The 21451-nt window shown below is 36.7% G+C and overlaps 1 protein-coding gene across 4 annotated transcripts in view; it reads right to left on the reverse strand.

The window, feature by feature from the left end:
- LOC121314375 (V-type proton ATPase subunit H) overlaps positions 1-20946 on the reverse strand; it is a 78532-nt gene extending 57586 nt beyond the window's left edge. For 2 of the 4 annotated variants that reach the window (XM_041247563.1, XM_041247560.1), the window contains exons 1-5: positions 20890-20946; positions 19543-19694; positions 13417-13516; positions 13222-13311; positions 10556-10669 (exon numbers count right to left, since the gene is read on the reverse strand). In XM_041247563.1, the coding sequence (XP_041103497.1) occupies positions 10556-10669; positions 13222-13311; positions 13417-13516; positions 19543-19646 (408 nt within the window). In that variant the 5' untranslated portion in view covers positions 19647-19694; positions 20890-20946. Of the gene's footprint in view, positions 1-10555; positions 10670-13221; positions 13312-13416; positions 13517-19542; positions 19695-20121; positions 20251-20290; positions 20475-20889 lie in introns of those variants that run through there. The other 2 variants (XM_041247562.1, XM_041247561.1) reach the window with 2 other exon arrangements.
- Between the last annotated feature and the right edge of the window lie 505 nt (positions 20947-21451).

A 21451-nucleotide genomic window follows, 5' to 3' on the forward strand; every position in this document is an offset into this window, starting at 1 on the left:
TGTTGTGCAACTTCTGATTAAGCAGTAAATAAGCGCATGGTATTTTTGTCATTTGTAGTCAATGCGAACATCTGATTTTTGTATCCGAATACATGTCAAAAAAATATTTGTTTGAATATTTGTCCCAACACACAAACCACCCACTCGATATATCAGGGGTGTCTGGGTCCAATATAAATCCGCTATATATCGAGGGCCGCGATATAGCGAGAGACTATAGAAAAACAATTAAGCTAACAAACACTGTACAACCACTCCCTCGTTTTATCAGGGGCGTCAGGGTCCAATATAAATCCTCTACACAACCTGCTTTTTCTTATTTTTAGTATAAAAACCAGCACACTGTTTTAACCCTTTGCGATCCTATGTCTGACTAGGTCCGACATTACAATTTTCCCTTTCCAGTCCAATGTCAGACCCTTTCCGACATCATCAAAAAACATAAAGCACAGGTCTCTAGTCGTTTTTCTCTGGAAAAAGCCGAATGAAGCCGAAAAAAATGGCCTATCTGACAGCCCCCTGCACCACAGAGATACCATGGACACAAACATAGAAGATGGCTGCTTCCGCATCTAGCACTCACAGAATATCACGGACATTTGCAAAGCTTTTTGAGATGTAGTAATAAAATAATGACTTGGATCGCATTATTGAGGAGTTTGGTGATGAAATGAACGATCAGGAGAGGATTTATCAGTATGTACGTCTATAAAGAGGTATGTGAAAAATACAGAGAACAAGAGGTGAGGCTTGGCTGGAGATGCAGCACTGATGTCGTTTTGCGATTCAATGCATTTTAAACCTGTTTTACTCTGAAAAAATATATATTTTAAACAGCGTGTGTAAAATAAGTAGCGCATGTGAAAATAAATTGGACATGACACGTCTGACAAGGGATGAATAAATGAACTGCAAAGGGTTAATTCGTACCCTGGAGGGTAATTGCTTCTTCAGACCCCAATTAATTTCATGAGTCTTCCTCTCCTTTCTCAAATGCACAGAATCATTCCCAACATAGGAGGCTTGTTGCTAGGGGGCTGACATCACTGCCTTGCGACTTTTGCTAGTGCATTGCTGCCGCACGTGAACACCTCATTAGCTAAAATAAAATCCTCTTCAGCCAGTTGATATTTAATTTGCATTGTGTTATTGTGCAATTCGTGTGTATGATAACAGTACGATATTCATGCTTTATTTTTAAATTGTTTTGTATATTTTTGTTTGTGATGTGTAATACGAAATGAAATTAACAGTAATTTTAAGTGGCAATGTATATTGCAGCTAAGGCATACATAGTTAGACAGTAAAAATGGGGAGCCAACTCCAGGACCGCGATATATCTGAATCCACAGTACAGCGAGGGGCAATATAACAAGGGTTCTTATATGTGTAATTATATATAATATATAGATATAAATATATAATATATATATATAGATTACCTATATATATATATATATATATATATATATATATTATATATAATATATATATATATAGCCGATGTATATATATTTTTGATAGATGGTATATATATATATATATATATATATATATATATATATATATATATATAAATATATATATATATAAAGATATTATAATATATATATATATCTAATGTGTGTGTGTGTCACGGAACGTCCCTGACCAATTCTCTCATATTACTGAATTACAAATGGTACATTGAAATTTCGTTCTGTTCGATATTTTATTTTAAAACACTTAAGCTCAAAATCAATTATTGTAAGGTGACCTTGGTTTTATGTTGTGAAATATTTTTAAGAAAAATAAAAAACTAAAATACCTTGCTTGCATAAGTATTCAACCCCCACACATTAATATTTGGTAGAGCCACCTTTCGCTGCAATAACAGCTTTAAGTCTTTTGGGGAAAGTATGTACCAGCTTTGCACACAGTGTCCGAGTGATTTTGGCCCATTCTTCTTGGCAGATTTGCTTTAGGTTGTTCAGGTTGGTTGGATGATGCTTGTGGACTGCAATTTTCTAACAGTGCCACAGATTCTCAATGGGATTGAGATCAGGACTTTGACTGGGCCACTGTAGGACATTCACCTTTTTGTTCTTGAGCCACTCCAATGTTGCTTTGGCCTTGTGCTTGGGATCATTGTCCTGCTGAAAGGTGAATTTCAACCAAGCTTCAGTTTTTTAGTGGCCTGAAGCAGATTCTCTTGCAGTATTTTCCTGTATTTTGCTTCATCCATTCTTCCTTCAATTGTAACAAGATGCCCAATCCCTGCTGATGAGAAGCATCCCCACAGCATGATCTGCCACCACAATACTTCACTCTAGGGATGGTGTGTCTTCAGGCATGGGCAGTGTTAGGTTTGTGCCACACATAGCGCTTTGAGTTTTGGCCAAAAAGCTCTACCTTGGTCTCATCTGACCACAAAACCTTTTCCCACATCGCAGCTGGGTCACTCTCATGCTTTCTGGCAAACTCCAGACGTGCTTTCAGATGGTACTTTTTGAGTAACGGCTTCTTTCTTGCCATCCTCCCATACAGGCCAGTGTTATGCAGAGCTCTTGATATGGTTGACTAGTGCACCATTACTCCACTCCCAGCCACTGAACTCTGTAGCTCCTTCAAAGTGATTGTTGGCCTCACTGTGGCTTCTCTCACAAGTCTCCTTCTTGTTTGACCGCTGAGTTTTGAGGGATGGCCTTTTCTTGGCAGTGCCTTGGTGGTGTGATGCAGCTTCCACTTCCTGATTATTGATCCAACTGTGCTCACTGGGATATCCAAACACTTGGATATTATTTTGTACCCTTTCCCTAATCTATGCATTTGTATTACTTTATCTCTAACTTCTGTAGAATGCTCTTTGGTCTTCATTTTCCTTCAGATTCACAGCCTTACCAATGATCCTTCAACAGTGGGGTTTTTATCCAGAAAATGTGACAGCAACTTTAACGGTTCACAGGTGGAGGCCAATGGTAAGGTAATTGTGTCCTTGTTAGGGCAATTTCTTTCATCAGTGCAAACTGGGAGCTTCCACAGCACAGGGGCTGAATACTTATGCAAGCAAGATATTTCAGTTTCTTATTTTTCTTAAAAATATTTCCCAACATAAAACTAATGTCACCTTACAATAATTGATTCTGAGTTTCAGTGTTTAAAAAAAAAAAATCAAACAGAACGAAATTTCAATGTACCATTTGTAATTTGGTAATATGAGAGAATTGGTCAGGGGTCTGAATACTTTTGCAAGGATACTATATATATATATATATATATATATATATAAATCTCACACTCACACACACACACAGTCGCCACCACTTGGAACAGGCGCATTTGTGTTAATGCGATTCACCCACAGTAAGAGATGGCAATATGCTCCCACACAATGTACTGACATTGATATGCATCTGGACGGTCTGTCAGCGGTTTCAAAAAAATCCCAGTTCGGCTTTATATCTGGATGCCGCTCCATAGCACGCCAATGTTAAACACTTGTAAAGTGCCACCTTTTTTATTGAAATATATGTGAATGACAAGGTTACGAGGTGAAAACAGCTGATTGGTGGATTAATATGGGTGATTACTATGGTGTAAGCAGTGTGGCACAAAACAAGATCCAAAAAGCTGAATTTGCACGAAAAATATACGGTATACTTAACATGGTATAAACAATGCCTTTGTTATTGAAATCAATGGGAATGGCAAAAAGCAAACGATATTTGTCCAATATAAATGGCTGCCCGAAATAATCCTGAGGTGTATAGAGCCAGAGATACATACATACACATATACATACAGTTGTCGTCAAAAGTTTACATACCCCAATGGAAATTTATAATTTCTAGAAAACAAATTATAGGAAAAATCTTTTGTAGCAAAACTTTTGCTTTTGTGGATGAGGAAAAACAGTTACAAGAAATAGATGTCTACAATTATTTATTTCATTTTTTTTTTTTTTTTTTTTTGCAAAACGCCAAACATGCTAATTCAAATGTATTCATATCCTGACAAGGAAAATTAAATTAATAGCAAGCTGAGGCAATGAAATTTTGGCATGATTCTTTAGTCTCTTTTCAGAAAAGAACACCAGTATAACTCTGTCAGTCCGCATAACTCTGTCAGTCCGCATGCATAGCAAACTGCTAATCAATTCTCGTTCCATGTTTTCCAACACATGTACCTTGAAGTACAAATCTAGAGTGATTTTACTTTAAATGTACATGGTATGGAGGTTTTGTATAAATATAATTTGACACAGACAAAAGTTATTGCAGCAGTGTTTACATAAAACACATTTACTACAAGTGCTCCAAGTATTTAGAGCCTTCTTGGTTCAGTTCTCTCGGCTGGGGCTAGTTGCAGACTCGGCCTCTTATCCTCGTCTGAATATTCACTATCGCTGCCTGACAAAGTTAAACTGGGGCAGTCAGCCCTCAACGGTTCATATAAGTACCCTTCTATTTTACTTTTGTCATCGATAACAAATTGGATAAATGCTGTCGCAAATAATTTTGTTAGCTGCAGCTACAGACTAGCAGTGTTCTGTAATAGGGGAATCAACAACCCAACATCACGTACTAACCTCCACATGACAGACCCAATGCATAGAACGTTGTTTCTTGCTTTTATATCGTAAATTGGCCGAGCAGGGGCTTTAAATTGTGTCAAGAGCTTTCAACCACATGCTTTCTATTGAAATTATTCTATATTCACTACCACTACAGGTACCCTTTAAGTTAAATTTAACAGTTTTCACTTTAAAAAAATGCATAAGTAAACTTCAGGAATGAAAATGTGTCATTTGCAATAAAAACTACAATGGGAGGGATTACTTTTGTACTGTTTCTGGATGAAATACACAACAAGGAACAATATATAATTATCTACTGTGTGACACCCTTTGCTTTATAGTTAATTCAGTTGGGCAAGGCCTTAACAACCTATTAATATTACAGCTTTACATAAAATGTTATGATATAACTGTATTGCAAATCATTACTCTCTTGTTAGATTTAGCTGGGAATTGCCCAGCTTGTGATTGGTACAGAAAAGTGAAAATAGTTTTGGTATTGATTTAACATCATTACTTTAGTTTCAGTATTGTGTCAATTTATATCAGTGCATATGACTGATTAACCTTTTAGGGTTTGTCAAGCAATAATAAAAAATAATAAATAAATAAATAAATAAATAAATAAATAAAAAAAATCTAGCAAACCTCCTGATTCGTCTACAGTTTATTATTATAAAGGGCCTGGGCATTAAGATGCAGTACAGAGTTGAGAGGGCCTGGTATATTTTTTAAATGAGAAATACTTTGGATTTATTATAGAAATAAATGGAGAAAAAAAAACTGCATATGTCAATATTTATTTTTCATATGATAAACTTAGTATTTGTGCGATAAATTACGAAGACATCTGAACAATAAGTCCACAGAACATCACTGAGCATCATAATTTGATTTTGTTGCAAGTTCAGCACCAGAAGTTAATTCAAGTGTGTATCATAAAACATACAACATTAGCATACAGCATGGGGGCATGTTGAGGAAAATAGAATAGAGAATATGCTGCCCCCCACTGGAAAAATAAGTTATTGAGGTTTGTTGACAACAGTGTATAAATGAATTACTCAGGTCACCCTGAATCTATATTTAGGCTTTTAAGGATTAAAAGAGATTTACAAAACACAGGTTTGATTATTCAAATATCAACCCCACTAAAGTATCTTCCTGTATATTGTGGTAGCAACAAATAAAGCAAAACAGCATGTATAATCCCACATTGGGACGATATCTTCTGTGCATAGCTGAGATGCCTGCAAGTACATCTGTATGCAAGGTTAGAAATTCAAGCTCGCCTGAGGCGAATTAAATTTAAGCGAATTAAGTACTTACAACAAATGTACACATATAATCTCAAATGATCTTTTGTTAAAAATATGCAGGGTGTGTAGCAGTGGTGAATAAGCATTCATAATGTTTACAAAACAGTCACTTGGAACTGAATAATATCTTTACTTTTATATAGCACCTTTCATAGTTGCGCTTTACAGAGGTAGGTTGTGAATTGTGCATTATATGCAGCGTCACTTACAATATGACATTGATTTAACTTCTCATTCACAGGCTGGAGCACAAGGAGGTTAAGTGACTTGCTCAGGGTCACACAGTGAGTCAGTCAGTGGCAAGAGGTGGAATTTGAACCGGTGACCTTCTGTTTACAAGCCCTGGACTTTAATCATTGAAACCTCCCTTCATCTTCCCTGCAATGCCAACCTTACTTAATGACATTTTACGTTTGTGTTCTCCCTCTGCGCAGGACATTAAGTTTATTGGACGTTTGAATTTACTGAAACACGTTGCATCTTTGAAGTAAGTGTAAAGTCATTTTATAAAAATGTGGAGATTTATACTGGAATAAACTAAATAAATATTGACGATGATATTTATTTAATTTGTTAAAAGCCATTAGTGTTTTGTCATGCTGCCTTGAGATAATTAAATCAACAGAATAAATTTAACAATGGCTTAGCACTCAATTCACGTGATGATTTCCTTTAAAGGCAACTTCGAAATCATGTTGTGTCTCGCAGTGTTCCGGAATTATGAGGCCAAGTGGCAACCGTACCCCCACCACAAAATACAAAAAATTAAGACTGAAGATGTCATTAGCAAAGGGGGGCGGCTGTACTAACAAGATAAAAAATAGGTCAGTTTTACTAAACATTTTTAAACTAATAAATAAATAAACAATTACCATAATGAACATTATCGTAGTGTGTTGCTTAAAAAATAATAACACAATATATTCAAAATAAAGTTGACATCTTACCGATAAACAACAGTAACACATTTAAAGTATAGGTCTTGCTGTCTGTAGCTTGGTGTTATTTACATTATCGTCAGCATATGCTAAGTGAATGGAAGCTGAAATTACTTTCTTAAAAAATACATTTTTTCTTATACCAATACAGTACTGGTGAACGATAATTTGTTTGTTTGAAAACTAGGCTTTACATCACTGATGACAGATGCACAAGCGGTGATTCTGCGAGTGCTCCGGGGCTCAAGCACCAATGGGGGGGGGGGGGGGGGGGTAAAGGGGAGGGGGGGGGGGGGGGGTTTAAAGGCAGTGCTAATAAATCACCTGTTCTATCAAATTATAGTGAGGATGCTTCACAAGCTGAACTGTTATGCAGTGTTTAAAAAGTAAAACTTTCACTGGAGGCTCTCACAAACTGGAAGATGATCCTTCACATATTAAAATATATTTACACAAAGTCCCCCAGCCTTCTTAGTGAAGATCGCGTGTGTACGCGAGTACATTAATTATTGTACTTGGTAATTCATATTTTTCTATCTTTGGCAGTCACTCGGGATCAAGGATCCACTGTGGTTCTTGAGATGACTGAAGCGCCCATTGCGAGATCCACAGACTGCCGCAGGTGGGGTGCTTGACAGGATGGGTGGGTAGGTGGATTGAGCTGCAGCATGCTCCTTTGGCTGCACCCATTTGGCTTCCTTATGCACTTGCCGGTGAGATTCAAGATGTGCAATGGCAACCTGAATGCTTCTCTTCCAGTTTGTGTGATCTTGAACTAGGGGCTCCCATGAGTTGCTGTTGGCTTCTTTTTTTTTTTTTTTATGAGGCTTTAAGAACTTCCTTGAACCTTTTCTTCTGTCTTCCTGGGGATCTCTTGCCATGGTGGAGTTCAGAGTAAAGGATTTGCTTTCGCAATCTAGTGTCTGGCATGCGGACGACATGACACGCCCAGTGGAGCTGGTTGTGAGTGACAAATGCCTCAATGCTAGGGAGGTTAGCCTGGGAGAGGACACTGACATTGGTTTGCCTGTCCTCCCAGCAAATTTGGAGTATTTTTAGGAGGCAGCGTTGGTGGTACTTCTCCAGTGCGCTGAGGTTTTTGCTGTAAGTTGTCCATGCCTTCGAAGCATACAGGAGGGTGGAGATCTCTGCTGCCTGGTATACCTTGAGCTTGGTATAGATCTTAAGGTCTTGGTCTTCGATGACACGCCTCCTCAGGTGGCCAAAGGCTGCACTAGCACATTGGAGGCGATGGTGGATTTCATCATCAATGACTGCCCTCACAGAGATGGCTTCCAAGGTATGGAAAGTGATCCACATTTTCCAGGACCTCATTGTGTATTTTGATTGATGGGGGGTGGTGCTGTTCAGTAGGAACTGGTTGCTGAAGGACTTTGGTCTTCCGGATGTTGCACGAGCCCCATTTTCTCGTACGTTTCCGACGTCTATAATTGTTTGAAGCTCAGACTGTATGTGTGCAGACACATGCATCATCTGCATACTGCAATTCAATGACAGAGGTTGAGGTGGTCTTAGTTCTAGATTGGAGGTGACGGAGATTGAACAGTTTCCTGTCTGTTGTGTAGATTAGCTGCACATTTGCAGGGAGCTTGTTGGTGGTGAGGTGGAGCATCATCACGAGAAAGATTGAAAAAAGTGTCTTAACTGGGAAAGGGTCTGTGATGGATCCTTTGGAGAGGACCACAGCTTGCACATCATCGTGGAGCAGGCAAAGGATGATGACAATTCTTTATGGGCAGACGAATTTATGGAGAATTTTCTATAGACCCTCTTGACTGGTGGAATCGAAGGCTTTTGTGAGGTCAAACAAGCCTACAAACAGAGGTTGTTGTTGTTCCCTGCATTTTCCTGTATTTCTCCTGCAGTGAAGATCATGTCGACTGTGCCTCTTGAAGGTCAGAATCTGCACTGTGACACTTGAAGGAGCTCTTCAGCCACTGGGATGAGGCAGCTGAGGAGAATTCTTGTGATTACTTTTCCTATGGCAGATAGCAGGTAGATTACTCTATAGTTACCACTATCAGACTTATCTCCTTTCTTGAAGATTAAATAAATACGCCGTAATTGTGACAATCACTCACAGGATGCAACCCCCAACACAGGTAATGATCAATAAAAAAAAAAAAAAAACATTTTATTTGTGTCATCGGTGTCAATTTCAGACGGAGCTTCGAAGCTTCAGAACGTACTAGTCCTTTGCACTAGCACCACAATATTGTTAGTTTCTAACTCTGTGTATGTATGTCATATTTCTCCATATATGCGGAGAACTGGTTATCCTGTCACGGAACTCTGTATTAACATTTAGTTTAAGATACTGACTTATCAGGTTATGGAGATACGGTATATGGAGGAGACTGTACGTACATCCATCTGTCTATGTCACACATATATGTATGCATACATACATACATACATATGGAGAATTGCCTATCAAACTGTGATTAAACATTTCATTACCAATTTCTATTCTATACTATTCTGTACATACTGTTGGTATATGTCATGCTCATCAACTTGACCGCACTAATTCTGGATGTTATTATTACAGTTGTTATTGAAACTATTGTTGTTGATATTCTTATTGTCATTATTATAATTATTAAGACTACCAATACATGGCAACGGTCATTTGACTAGTGTATATGTACATTAGACCACAGGTCTTAAAACACATAACAAATAATTTGCACATATTTATAACAAACATGAAAAAGAAAAAAAGAAAAAAAATTGGTTCCATGATTCTGTTCAAAAGTTACAAAAATGCTGGGTTGATTAACATCAACTGAGAAATGCGTTGAATTTGTATGGACTACCGGTATACTGGATCAATCATAATAATAATAATAATAATAATAATAATAATAATAATAATAATAATAATAATAATAATAATAATAATAATTAATGTATTATTATTATTTGCTATTATTAAATATATATTAGGTAATTCACATGTCAAAGGATAATTTCTCTCCCTAAGAGTAAACTACATGGAAACCCAATTTACCCAAAATGGTACTACCAAAATAGAATGACAAAAAGGTGCGACTTATTTGTAATTTCTCCATGGAAACCCTGCCATTGTTTCACTGCCTGCACTCAAACTGCTTATAAAGACAATAAGTATGCTTCAGTGTGTAGAAGGAACACAGAATTCTTACTGCAGCACAACTCAAGTGAGAAGTGCTGGAACTGCAAATTAAACGAATTATAAGATAATCAAAATAAAAATAGAAAGAAACGTGATCTTGCATTAAACCCATTTGTAATACGTATTTTAACTGTAGTGGCAAAAATAACTGGTGACAAGAATGTATTACATTTTTTTTTTTTTAAGGTGAAATTAGCTTTGAAGAAACTGTGTAAGCATTTTAAATGTTAAGCGCTGTGTGAGGAATGTCATTTTACAACATGTTCGTTCTCATTCTCAACAACAAAGGTTTTGTTCATGATCTGGTCCATTTGCATGATTCGCATACTGCAGCTATCCATTACTTTTTTTATGCTAATTTAGTATTTTGTGTCACGGATTTATGTTTAGCCTTTGAGATGCAAGTAGGGGAACCATATCCATAAATGCATAAGTGGTTTGAATTAGTTGGATTTTTTTATGGTGTTGAATTGTTTGATATGTTTTGCATATCCAATATACAAGAGACAGGTAAGGAGACAGTACAGACTGTGCATCACATCTGTTATTCCAAGCAGTTACTCACCATGTGAACAGTGAACAGATCCTGGCGATTCAGCATTGGCAGAAAGTAAGACCAGGCTGTGTTTTTAGTTCTTTTGGCATAATCAAAGAAGATGTTAACACGCTGATGGTTTTCCTGTGGGCGGAAAAGCATAATTATGCCTTAATGTCTTACGCAGTGGTAACTCATTTGCTAGGTAATTGATGGCAAAGATAGCATGTGATTTAGAGAGACAAAGTATTTTAACAGGAGCAACAGTCTCTTGTGACTAATCGTTAACTATCCCACGTTTGGGGATTTGCATTCACCTAAAGGTACATCATTAATTTAGCAATCAAGCATATACAACCTTAGAAAAATAAGGTACTCAACTTTTGTTTCTCCACTAGCAGTTGGCAGCAAAGTATACTGGACCATGTACTGTATATATTTCACACACTGTATACACATACAAGTAATTTTAATTAATTTATAGCTATAACACATATTTATAATTCATCAGGTACTGGTAGAAAAATAGAAAAAGAAAAAAAAAAACAGTAATTTAAAACACTATAAACACTACATGAATACATACATTTGTTATAGCTTTAAATGTAATCTGTGTCAGCAAGTACACTTGCATATTTTATTTTCAGTGACCAAAACAAGTCATCACAACTAAAAAGCACTTAATAGTACAGCTAAATTGTGTTCAGTGATGAACAAAAATGACAAAAGCAGATGACAAAAAAAAAAGTTCTTCCTACAACAGTTGCAGTCAAAACAGGCTGCAAAAAACACAGAGGCAATTGAACATAAATTTAAAAAAAAGCATAACTATAAGGCCAAGTGGAAAAGTGATTTAACTTCATTCAGCAGAATGCTACATAGAAGAACGTCCTACAGTCATGCAAGCAGGTCATTTAGGCAGTGGTAGCTTTTGTTTATTACATCTAGTAACAAATTTATTAAGCGTGCAACTATTTGCTATCAGTGCATGTTCTGTCTGCAATTAGGTTATTGAAAAAAAAAGACTTATTAAAGCACTGCAATAAAATATGTTTCTTGCACATATGATGCCTCCCTGACTGTCTGACAGGGGAGAGCAAATCACTGTAAGGATGTGGCTTCTGAACTCTTAATGCGGCAGCTGCTACTACTGTTTTTTATGTAAAATAAGCTCTGTTAACATCTGGTAAGGTAGCATTGCATAAGTAAGTTAGGATTATTGAGTTAAATCACTGGTGTCAGGAAACTACTGTACATCACCATGTGTTGAAACAGTCAATTGAGATTTCATTCATTGGAACAGGGTCATTTGAAGTAAGCAAATCACAGTACTAAAAAACCTCTAACTAAGCATCAACTATGAAAATTAACAGCATACCCAAGTTAAAAAAAAAACAAAAAAAACAACCTGTTACAGGAATCGCAATTTATCTTTTATATGCAAATTACACAGTGTACATAATTGTACATGTCCTCTCTCCTGATCTGTAGATTTGTGTAGCCTGTAGTACTGAAAACTACTCAATCATCCCAAATTGAATAAGGTTAATAGCAAGCATAAATGCACTCCATGCTGTGAGATTATCAGCACAATAACAGCATTGTTGTCATTTTTTTTTTTTCCTTTACATACGTTGTAAATTCTATAGTTAATAACCGATAACCAGGTAGTAAAAAGTGTGTCAGGTTAGGAACCTTGATGGGTGTCTGGGTTTTTGGGTACCTGTAATGTAGAAACTGACTATCTTAATTAGTTACAGCACTGTAGCCAATGTAAGGTTGTCTTTATTTTAAAAAGTGTACCTAATGCAGAATAAATGTTGACATCCTCAACCTTTATAAAATGTGGTCCAGTGGTTAAAGTCCAGGGCTTGTGAGCAGAAGGTCACCAGTTCAAATTACATCTCTGCCACTGACTGACTCACTGTGTAACCGTGCGCAAGTCACTTAACCTCCTTGTGCTCCATCCTGTCAATGAGATGTTAAATCAATGTCCTATTATAAGCGACTCTGTATAGAATATACACAGCCTACCTCCGTAAAGCGTTTTGTGATGGTAGTCCACTATGAAAAAAGCTATATAAAAATAAAGACATTATATTATTATTACTTTATCTAAATACTGCGACAGCTAAAATTGTATAAAATCTGACCAAACCAGACAAAACTAAGACATTAAATCAATGGAAACTGTGATTCTCTTTTGCACTTCAGTTCTCTCAAATATCCTAATTAGCATGTTTGAAAGAAACACATGTTGTGTCATTCACTAACTAGTGTTTTCCCCGATTGCTTTGCCAAAGGTGAATATACTTAGGAGGTGACTATACTTAAGATTCCTGAAAATAAGGCAAGCAAACTGATTTATTTATTTATTTTTTTACGCAATACATAAAATGTACAAAAAATGGCACCTATACAGGGAATAAAAGTGTGAGTCCAGTAAGGTTTATGGGATTTTGCTTTCAGCAGAAGAGACTGTTAGGGTGAAATGACCAACGAGAAAAGCGAGTAACAGACTTCCTGGAAGGGAAGGCAAGAAAACTGAGAACTTAGTGTAGTACCAGATGTGTGTTCTAAATACAAGTTGGCAATAAAATGTGTTTGTTAAAAGAATGCATATCTGAGACCTATGTAGCTAATGGAAGTGTAAAACGAATGGAATTATTTTAATTCATAAAAGCTTGCCATCTTACCTGAAGTGTATCATCAATCAAAGTCAAGATATACTGTACAGTTTGCTCCTTGGAGATGTGAGCCATAAGGTTGAGGAACGTTTTTGCACACTGTGTTGGAACAAAATAAACATTTAGCAGTTAAAAGCAGAAAAGGAGAGGTATAAAATAAATTTAAAAAAACAAACCAAAAAAAGACGAATGTGTTTGTTTTACCTGTTGTCCTTCATTAGTCAGTATGGTGTGCTTCTCTTCAGAACGAGCCATTTCAAACCTCTTAATAAACTCACAGTCCTCTCCTGAAATCATCTGGCCTCTGAAAACACAGCAGATGGTGTCAGGTGTGGTTACTTTACACGGTTAAGGCCGTACTCAGGACTATATAATAAATGTTATATGATTGGCGCTTTAACACTGAGCGCCACATACCGTAATAAGCAGATGTCTTATTGTGGGTACAAGTAGGTAAATACAGTAGAACTCCAATCAACCGTGTTGGTTCTCGAACGGTTTTACCACTCGCAGCAACACTAAATGTGTAAATAAATCAAGAGTCTAACAAATGCAAGAGAAAACGATTCTGTCAATGAATGTTATACCTTACTGAATCACTGCTCTTTCTTTCACTATTCTTTTTTCCTCTTTTTTGAGCCTTCATAGGCGAAAGTCAACCCTGTTGTTTATAATGAACTATCCCAGCACAGCGGCCATGATATAAAAGCGGGTCCATCTGCATTTAATTTAGCAATATTTAATTGTATTAATGAACAGATGATGTTTCAATCAACCACGTGTTTTCACAGCCGCACAGGGCTCAGTCCCAATTATTGCGGTTATGCTGAGTTCTACTGTATATATTGAAATAAGCAACAGTTGTGTACCTCTTGGTGAGAAAAAGACAGCATTTGTCCGTCATATACAGTAATATATCATGTAAGTAGTAAAACTGCTAAAATAACAAAAAAAATACTGTCAGTATAGTTTTGCAAATGAAATCCTGCAAACCCAAATTCAAAAGAAGTGGGCTCTAGGGATGTGCTTTTGGTACATTTTTATGAACGTTTAAATGTTATGCATGTGTCAGCATTTAAATGTTTAAACCATATTGTGACAGAGTATTAGTTGTAAATCTCCCTCCTAACCTGTGAGGGAACTAAGCAGCGAAAGGGGAAGTCTTTGGATGGGCTGGCCTGACAGTTAATTTCCACGGTCGGGAAGTCGGTCAGCCTGGAAGAAGGCGAGACTCCAGTGCAGGAATGTATTGACCCGGAAGGTAAACGATGTAACAGATGCAGGTAACAGAGACAGCCGCAATCATTTACCAAGAGGTCATGTGTGATAGCATAAAGGGAACGGAGAATCATAAATCTTTTCCTTCGCTTGGTTTGTGTTGAGAAACTGGAAGGACCATGAGAGACACAGAGAAAGCATTATAAAAAGCATCTGTGAGTGTTTTGTTTGTTCGTGCTTGTCTAGTAACTGTCTGTGTCTGTGCATCACTAGATGGCTAAACACGTATCTGGAGCTGTTGCCTTGGGCCAGCACTAAAACCCGGATCAATACTGCGCTACAGTCACTGAAAATAACCTGTAATCACGCACCACGAGCACAACAGCACGCACCCGGATTTGGTGACCGTGCATTGTATATTGTGGATGTGCTAACTGTGTTTATTATTGTACTGTGTTATCATTATACAGTGCAATACACATTGTTGTGTATTTCCTGGGATTATTGTTTAAGGTCATAAAACCTGGATTATAAATAAAGCACCCCTTTTCTAAACTGGATTACAATTGTCTGCCTGTGATTATTCCTGCACTGCATCACCTCTACACCTGTTCACTATCTACAGCCACTTTGCCACACATATCTACAGCACATGCACACACTCTTTACATTACATTATGATGTATACTGACAGCCCTGGTTAGTATTTTCTAAGCAAAACCTCTAATAAGCAAATCATGTTTTAACATCATAAAACTACAAATGGGATGGTATGATAACCGTTAAAAAAAATGCTGTGGTAACCTTAATATCACAGTATACAGTACATCATGCAAGTTATCAAATAAAGGCTCAAAATAAGAAAGACTAATGTAAATCACTTAAATAACCGTAATTCACAAAAACAAAACCAACACAACACACTTCCTTTCATGGAATGATTTAAACATTTGGTATTTAGTATTTTACTATGCCAAATAGCTCGGCTCATATCGGTCTCACTCAGCCACTAAAAGGTTTTCTCTGCTTTTTCCGAAGAAAAAACGAAGAGACCTGTGCTTGACGTCTTTTTGATGCACTCAGATCGATGAGCCATCTACAGCTGGCGAGTGCATAGGAGCAAAAACTTCCAAAGTGAAAGCAAACAGAGTTATCCCATTAATCATACATATTGTATACTGTGTATCTATGTTGGCACCATGCCTTTTAGCACCCTAAGACTTAATGTGAAGGAATTTTACATTTTCAAATGTTTGCATTTGGAACAGCAAATTCTGACTCTTGAACGTGACTATTTTCATTTACTACAATGAATAAGATTTTTTTGAATTATGTTACATAATTTTACCAAATTTATTGTATACATTAAGTTGCGGCATTACTCGCCTCCACTCCTTTGTTTTCTGGGGGGAGGGGGGTAAATGATTGATTGATTTGACAAACGCTTAATTGTCTGGCCTACATCACCAACACTGCTTGTACGCGCGATACTGATAGGTCCATCACGATTCATGGTGTCCACAGAAACAAAATGCTGTCATACAACTAAAGTTTTATTCGACTTACATATGTAATGAATTTTAGAAATCGCTGCTATTTTACTGGAAGAAAATAAATATTCTGAATACTATTCACTGGAACTTACGATCATTGTTTCGTTTTTTGTTTTTTTAAAATATCAATTTTATGCGGCTCATCTAGAAAAGATGATGGCAATTTAGCCGGCCGGAGGTTGGAAATGAGAAGGCTGACTGGTAAATTAAAGCCTATACGTAATTTATTTAAATGTATGCATTCTCTGAATTGATACTTGTAACAGGGCGAGGAGCCCTGTACATTTATTTGTCCTATTTATTTTTAGAACAGGGTTTCCCCCTCTGCCCCTGTGTCGTATTTGTGTTTGTACTAGGATTTATTTATTGTATTTATCTATAAAGATGACGGCAAATAATGTGTTGTTATTGTTGATTTGAATGAATGTTGTGTCATTTGAAGATACAATGATTTTTTTGTTATTATTTGGTTTGGACGTGGTCTGGCAGCTGCGATGGTAGCAGCTCCTACCTGCCAGGCATCTCGTGAGAATGTGGCTGGTGCCGTTTATTGAATTATTGTTTAAGTGTTTGTAATTATTTTGTTAAAGTCACCTGTATATAAACTTGCAGCTCTCTGCACTCCGGGTGGGTGTTCAGCGGAGGAACGTGAGTGAGTGAGTGAGTGAGTGAGTGATCTTGAAAAAACAAAACAGTATAGGACCAGTGAAGGCAATTACCCAGCCCAATCTGGGTTTTGTTGTATTGTTTCTGTTCGTGATTATTTTGTTTAAATTTGTATTTTCCTCCGTGAGCAAGTGTTTTTGTTAAACCTTTTATTTTATTTTTGAATTATTTAAACAAACGGTGCCCAGCATCTTTTGAACTGCAGTACTGCCTCTGTGTGTTTGGTATCTGCATTCTGGCCTGACGTCACCACACGCCATCCTGTCACAAGTGGTGTCCTGCGTGGGATCGCAGCGCCTCCCGGACGCAGACCAGAAAAGGATACTACAGTTGTTGTTTTTTTTTTGTTTGTTTGTTTTTTTTATACTTGTGGAGTGAGCAAGAGAGGATGGGAGGAAAAAGGATGAGCTTCAAGAAGCAACACAAGCGGCAGCAGCCAGAACATCTGGGCAAGAGATGGTGGTCCCGGGTTCCCAGTCCATTTGGACCCCCGGACTGGGCAGCTAAGCTATTTGCTGCGCCTGTGGTGAGTTTGGGCATGTCCGGGAGGACTGCCCCTATGGAGACCCCCAGTATGAGGAGGCCTGGTTGGGGATGAGGCAGAGTGGTTCTGGGCGAGAGGGAGGAGCCTGAACAGCCACAGCCCAAGACAGTGCCGCAGGGGAAGAGCGTCTGCTGTGTTTTTGTTAAAACTTTTATTTGATTTTTGTATTATTTAAATAAACGGCACGCATCGTCTTTTGAACTGCAGTACTGCCTGTGTGTTTGGTTCCTGCATTCTGGCCTGAGGTCATCACATGCCATCCTGTCACAATACTGAAAATAAAATTTCCATTTAAAATAGTGTTGAGGACTAAATAAATGTCAACCACCTGGAGGGTTCTGTTTATTATGGATATTTGCTTTTTACTGCCATCAGGAACTCCATCCACAGTAACTTCTGAATGTTTTCATTTCAAATGATGAAACATTGAACTTGTGTTTTTGTGGTATGGCAATTTTGTTTGGAATAATTGTTTACATACCACAGTTTTCTCATCCAGCTCCTCAAAATACTTCGAAACGTGGCTTCTCTTTGTTATTAAAAACATATAAAAAACTTCAGAAAAAAAAACACTTGGCAATAACTTTTACACCATGGAGCAGATACCATACCACGCCCACTACGGCATGAAAAACAGAGTGCACCAATGAAGCGCCAGATCGACAGAGAATAAAACCTGCCCCAGTGTCAATCTTTCTGTTGCACCAATTAGAAAAGCTACTTGGAGACAATTGCCAAACCCCTTCCTTTTTATCATATCCACCCTTACTCTGGTTGGATATGCGACAGGCTGACTGTAGCCTATATGACAATTACTAAAATGAATACATTAAAAAATATATGTTTGGTGAAATTTGTCACATGACCAATTAAAAGTCTAAGCATATTATTCAATGTTTAACCACTTCTTTGGCGTTTATACATTTAAATTTCCCATCCCTAGTGGGTTCCCAAACAAGTTTGAAAAACAACTTTCAAATTAAACTTTTTTGTAAACAATGTCCGATAAAAAATAATATAATAATAACAATACTTTCAGCCTAAATTACTGAATGTACTTCAGCCTTTTATTCTAGCCAGCAAAACTGCAAAAATCAATAGCCAATGAGTTTTCAGCTGCTCACTCTTGGACAAGTACCAATCACTCAAGTATTGAAGTACACAATTAGTGAGCAAGAACTGGAGTATTGAAAATTCAGTAATACCATCCAATAGTTTCTTTTAAAAAAAAATGTCAGTTCTTTTTTCTCAGCTTATCTTCTGAAAACTTGAACATAACAAAACCTGAAATGACTGTGATTTCTGTCAGTCGTTAGCATTACTGAGGCCAATTACTGCTGGGTTTTTATTCAAGATAGACATGAAGTCTGGCATAGGTATAGTTTCATTATTAATGATGTGGAAATTCTTTATTTAGGTTGGCAAGTGCAATAGTATACGACCCACACAAGAACCAATGATAATGATTTATTTTGCCCATTGGGTTTAATAGCAGCTAAAAGAATGATCAGTGCATTAGTCATTTCAATTATGACACACAGTAACATGATATTATCATATTTCTTATTTTAAGAAAAAATACCAATCAGTCATTACTTCATGATCTAAGCAGCCCATATGACTGCAATAATACACTATGACACATTGCTGATTAAATTATTAAAATACATTACATCTGCCTGAAAGTGACATATGACATAAAAATTGGGAAAAAAGTAGAAAATTCTTACACGATTCAGTTTAAAAAGCAAAACACAGAAATCTATGATGGTTACAAAAGAAGATTAGAAGTAGAAATAATTGAAACAGCTGAACCTAAAACATAATCATTACAATAGTACTTAATTTTGTTCACCATTATATTCATCAATAAACATAGCTAACAGTAGATGAGGATTTTTTAAAGAATAGGCTACCATCCTGTGAAATGGTTTATTACTCTTTCAAAAAAACTAGTATTAGCATTTTCAGCACTAAATGACTTTACAGCAACACGCGGTTTGCTATGAGCGCTACCTTTCCCAGTCCTAGTAACAGTTTGTGTTGAAAGATGTATTGGTTCCTCACGCCATTCCATCGACTTAAAACATATTTTAAATGATTACCATAAGACTCTAAAACACCACTGAATCTGCCACATGAAGCTGTACTTCACAATAATCCAATCTCTCACCAAACATGTTCAAACTAAAAACAAAATCCTTATACAATGTTTAATAAGTAATTTGAACCTCAATAACAACAACAATAGTAAAGTTTTTAATGTCTGTTTTGATGCAAGTATAACATTGGTGCACTTCATTATCTCTAAAAACAGGACAGTTCTGAAACATATTTCCTTTTACTTACTGAAGGTATGATTGCCAGTTGACTTTATTAGCACGGACTTCTGCAGCCTTGGCTGCAATGACGTTGGTTGGAACAGCAGCATCAACAGCTCCTCGGATGTCCATTTTGGGATTGTTCTTTTCCTCTCTCTTTCCTTGCTCACAGTTTTAAATCTATAAGAATGACGGTCACATTAGTAATATAACTCAGCTTTGTGTAAAGTGTGAGAGAAATAAGCAGTGCATCAGCTGTGCTACACAAATAAAATCATCATTATTAAAGAATGACTTGTCAAACGTATATTTACAGTGAACACACACACATCACTGGAATAGCCAAACTCAGTTAGCTGCATTAAACTATTGTTAGTAACGTTTAATGCAGAAACATTGTTCTTAAAAAAGAAACAAAGAAAAAAAAAGTTGTACACTATACTGTGGTAGTGCAATAACAGTACCACTGTTTTAAGGTGGCAGCAAATCAAACTGGGGCTTTACACTTTCTTTTTCACAACTAACGGACATTCCCTTGCCTGTACAAATCATACAGTTCAGTATATTAAAATACATTAACAAACAAACAAATAAACAAAAAACTTACAAATTTGGTTTATAATCCTCTCGGCCTAAACCTGCCCTGCGTTGCAGAAATATGTAGCCGTCTGCTTAAAATAACAATAGTGACCTTCACTGATGTGTCCTGCTCTAAAAACCCAACACTAATAAACATACCAAAATTATGTTGACAAAATAACTACAGTAACAATCACCGGCTTAGGTCTTGTAAAGGGAAGTCATAACCCTCTATAACCTGATCGCACTGGTTGGCATCTGAAAACATCTGGCTTTGCACACAACCTTTTTCCTCTGCAAGCTTCACGTTGTTTGAAATAACTGCACTTAAAGTGTATAACAATAAAAAAAAGTATTATTTACAGTCCATTACAATTTTAAATTAATCTGTGTCCTATATTTGAGCAACATAATACTGTACTGAGCAGACATCTATTGCCTGATCGTAAACGGGAAGTAAAACTGGAATGTTGTCATCAATTTTATGCAAGACTATTCTAATTTGGGGAATACACCTTACGGTAATAGTGTATATCAACATATTGTTTAAATACGGACAATTTCTAATCAAACACAGTGTAATTACGTCATTCACACTGGTGTTACATATCACTGCTGTCTGTACTTTACGTATGTCCTTCACAGGCCTTGCAAATTACTCTGTTTCTCTCACAAGCAGTAACGATACATAGTTGTCGTTAAATTGCTGTTTCAAAAGTAAATGCAAGCATTAATAAACACAAAATGCGTACTAATATCTAATGACAAGGCCGTACTCAATGTCGGTTGCTCTTACCTGTTATCTCAGCCAACAAACGTCACACACACGAGATCACATGACCTGATCATATGATGGGGAGCAGCACGTGATCAAGGACAAGAGAATAAGCCTACCAAAGTTAGCAACCAGAAAGAGATACTGGTTATTGACATTATTGTTATTATTATTTTCTTTCACAGTTTTTCCTGTAGTATATTTAATGTACACTTAAATATAGTGTATTCTACGCTTGCTGTAGGTTGTGCTAATGTGATTATAGTGATGGATGATAATTTGGGGGGAAAGGAAGAGTAGTGAAATGACTGCATCCCGGTCTGTACTTTGCATCCCTTTTCCTTTGGAAGGGCTCCATGCTTTCTGTCACATCATGTGCACGCGTTACAGTATTAGCACGCTATTTTTATTATCCGGTTAAATATACAAAATTGATAACGTTTAAAACGAGGGCTTTTTTTTTTTCTTTTTTTTTTTTTAACCAGTAGGCTAAAATATAAAAACATATTTATACACAACAGGCGTATTTAATTTTTTTATTTTTTTACCTCAGGCTGTTGGAGTTTTACCCAATATATTGGTA

This window comes from Polyodon spathula, chromosome 4 (assembly GCF_017654505.1).
Source record: "Polyodon spathula isolate WHYD16114869_AA chromosome 4, ASM1765450v1, whole genome shotgun sequence".
Lineage (NCBI taxonomy): Eukaryota > Metazoa > Chordata > Actinopteri > Acipenseriformes > Polyodontidae > Polyodon > Polyodon spathula.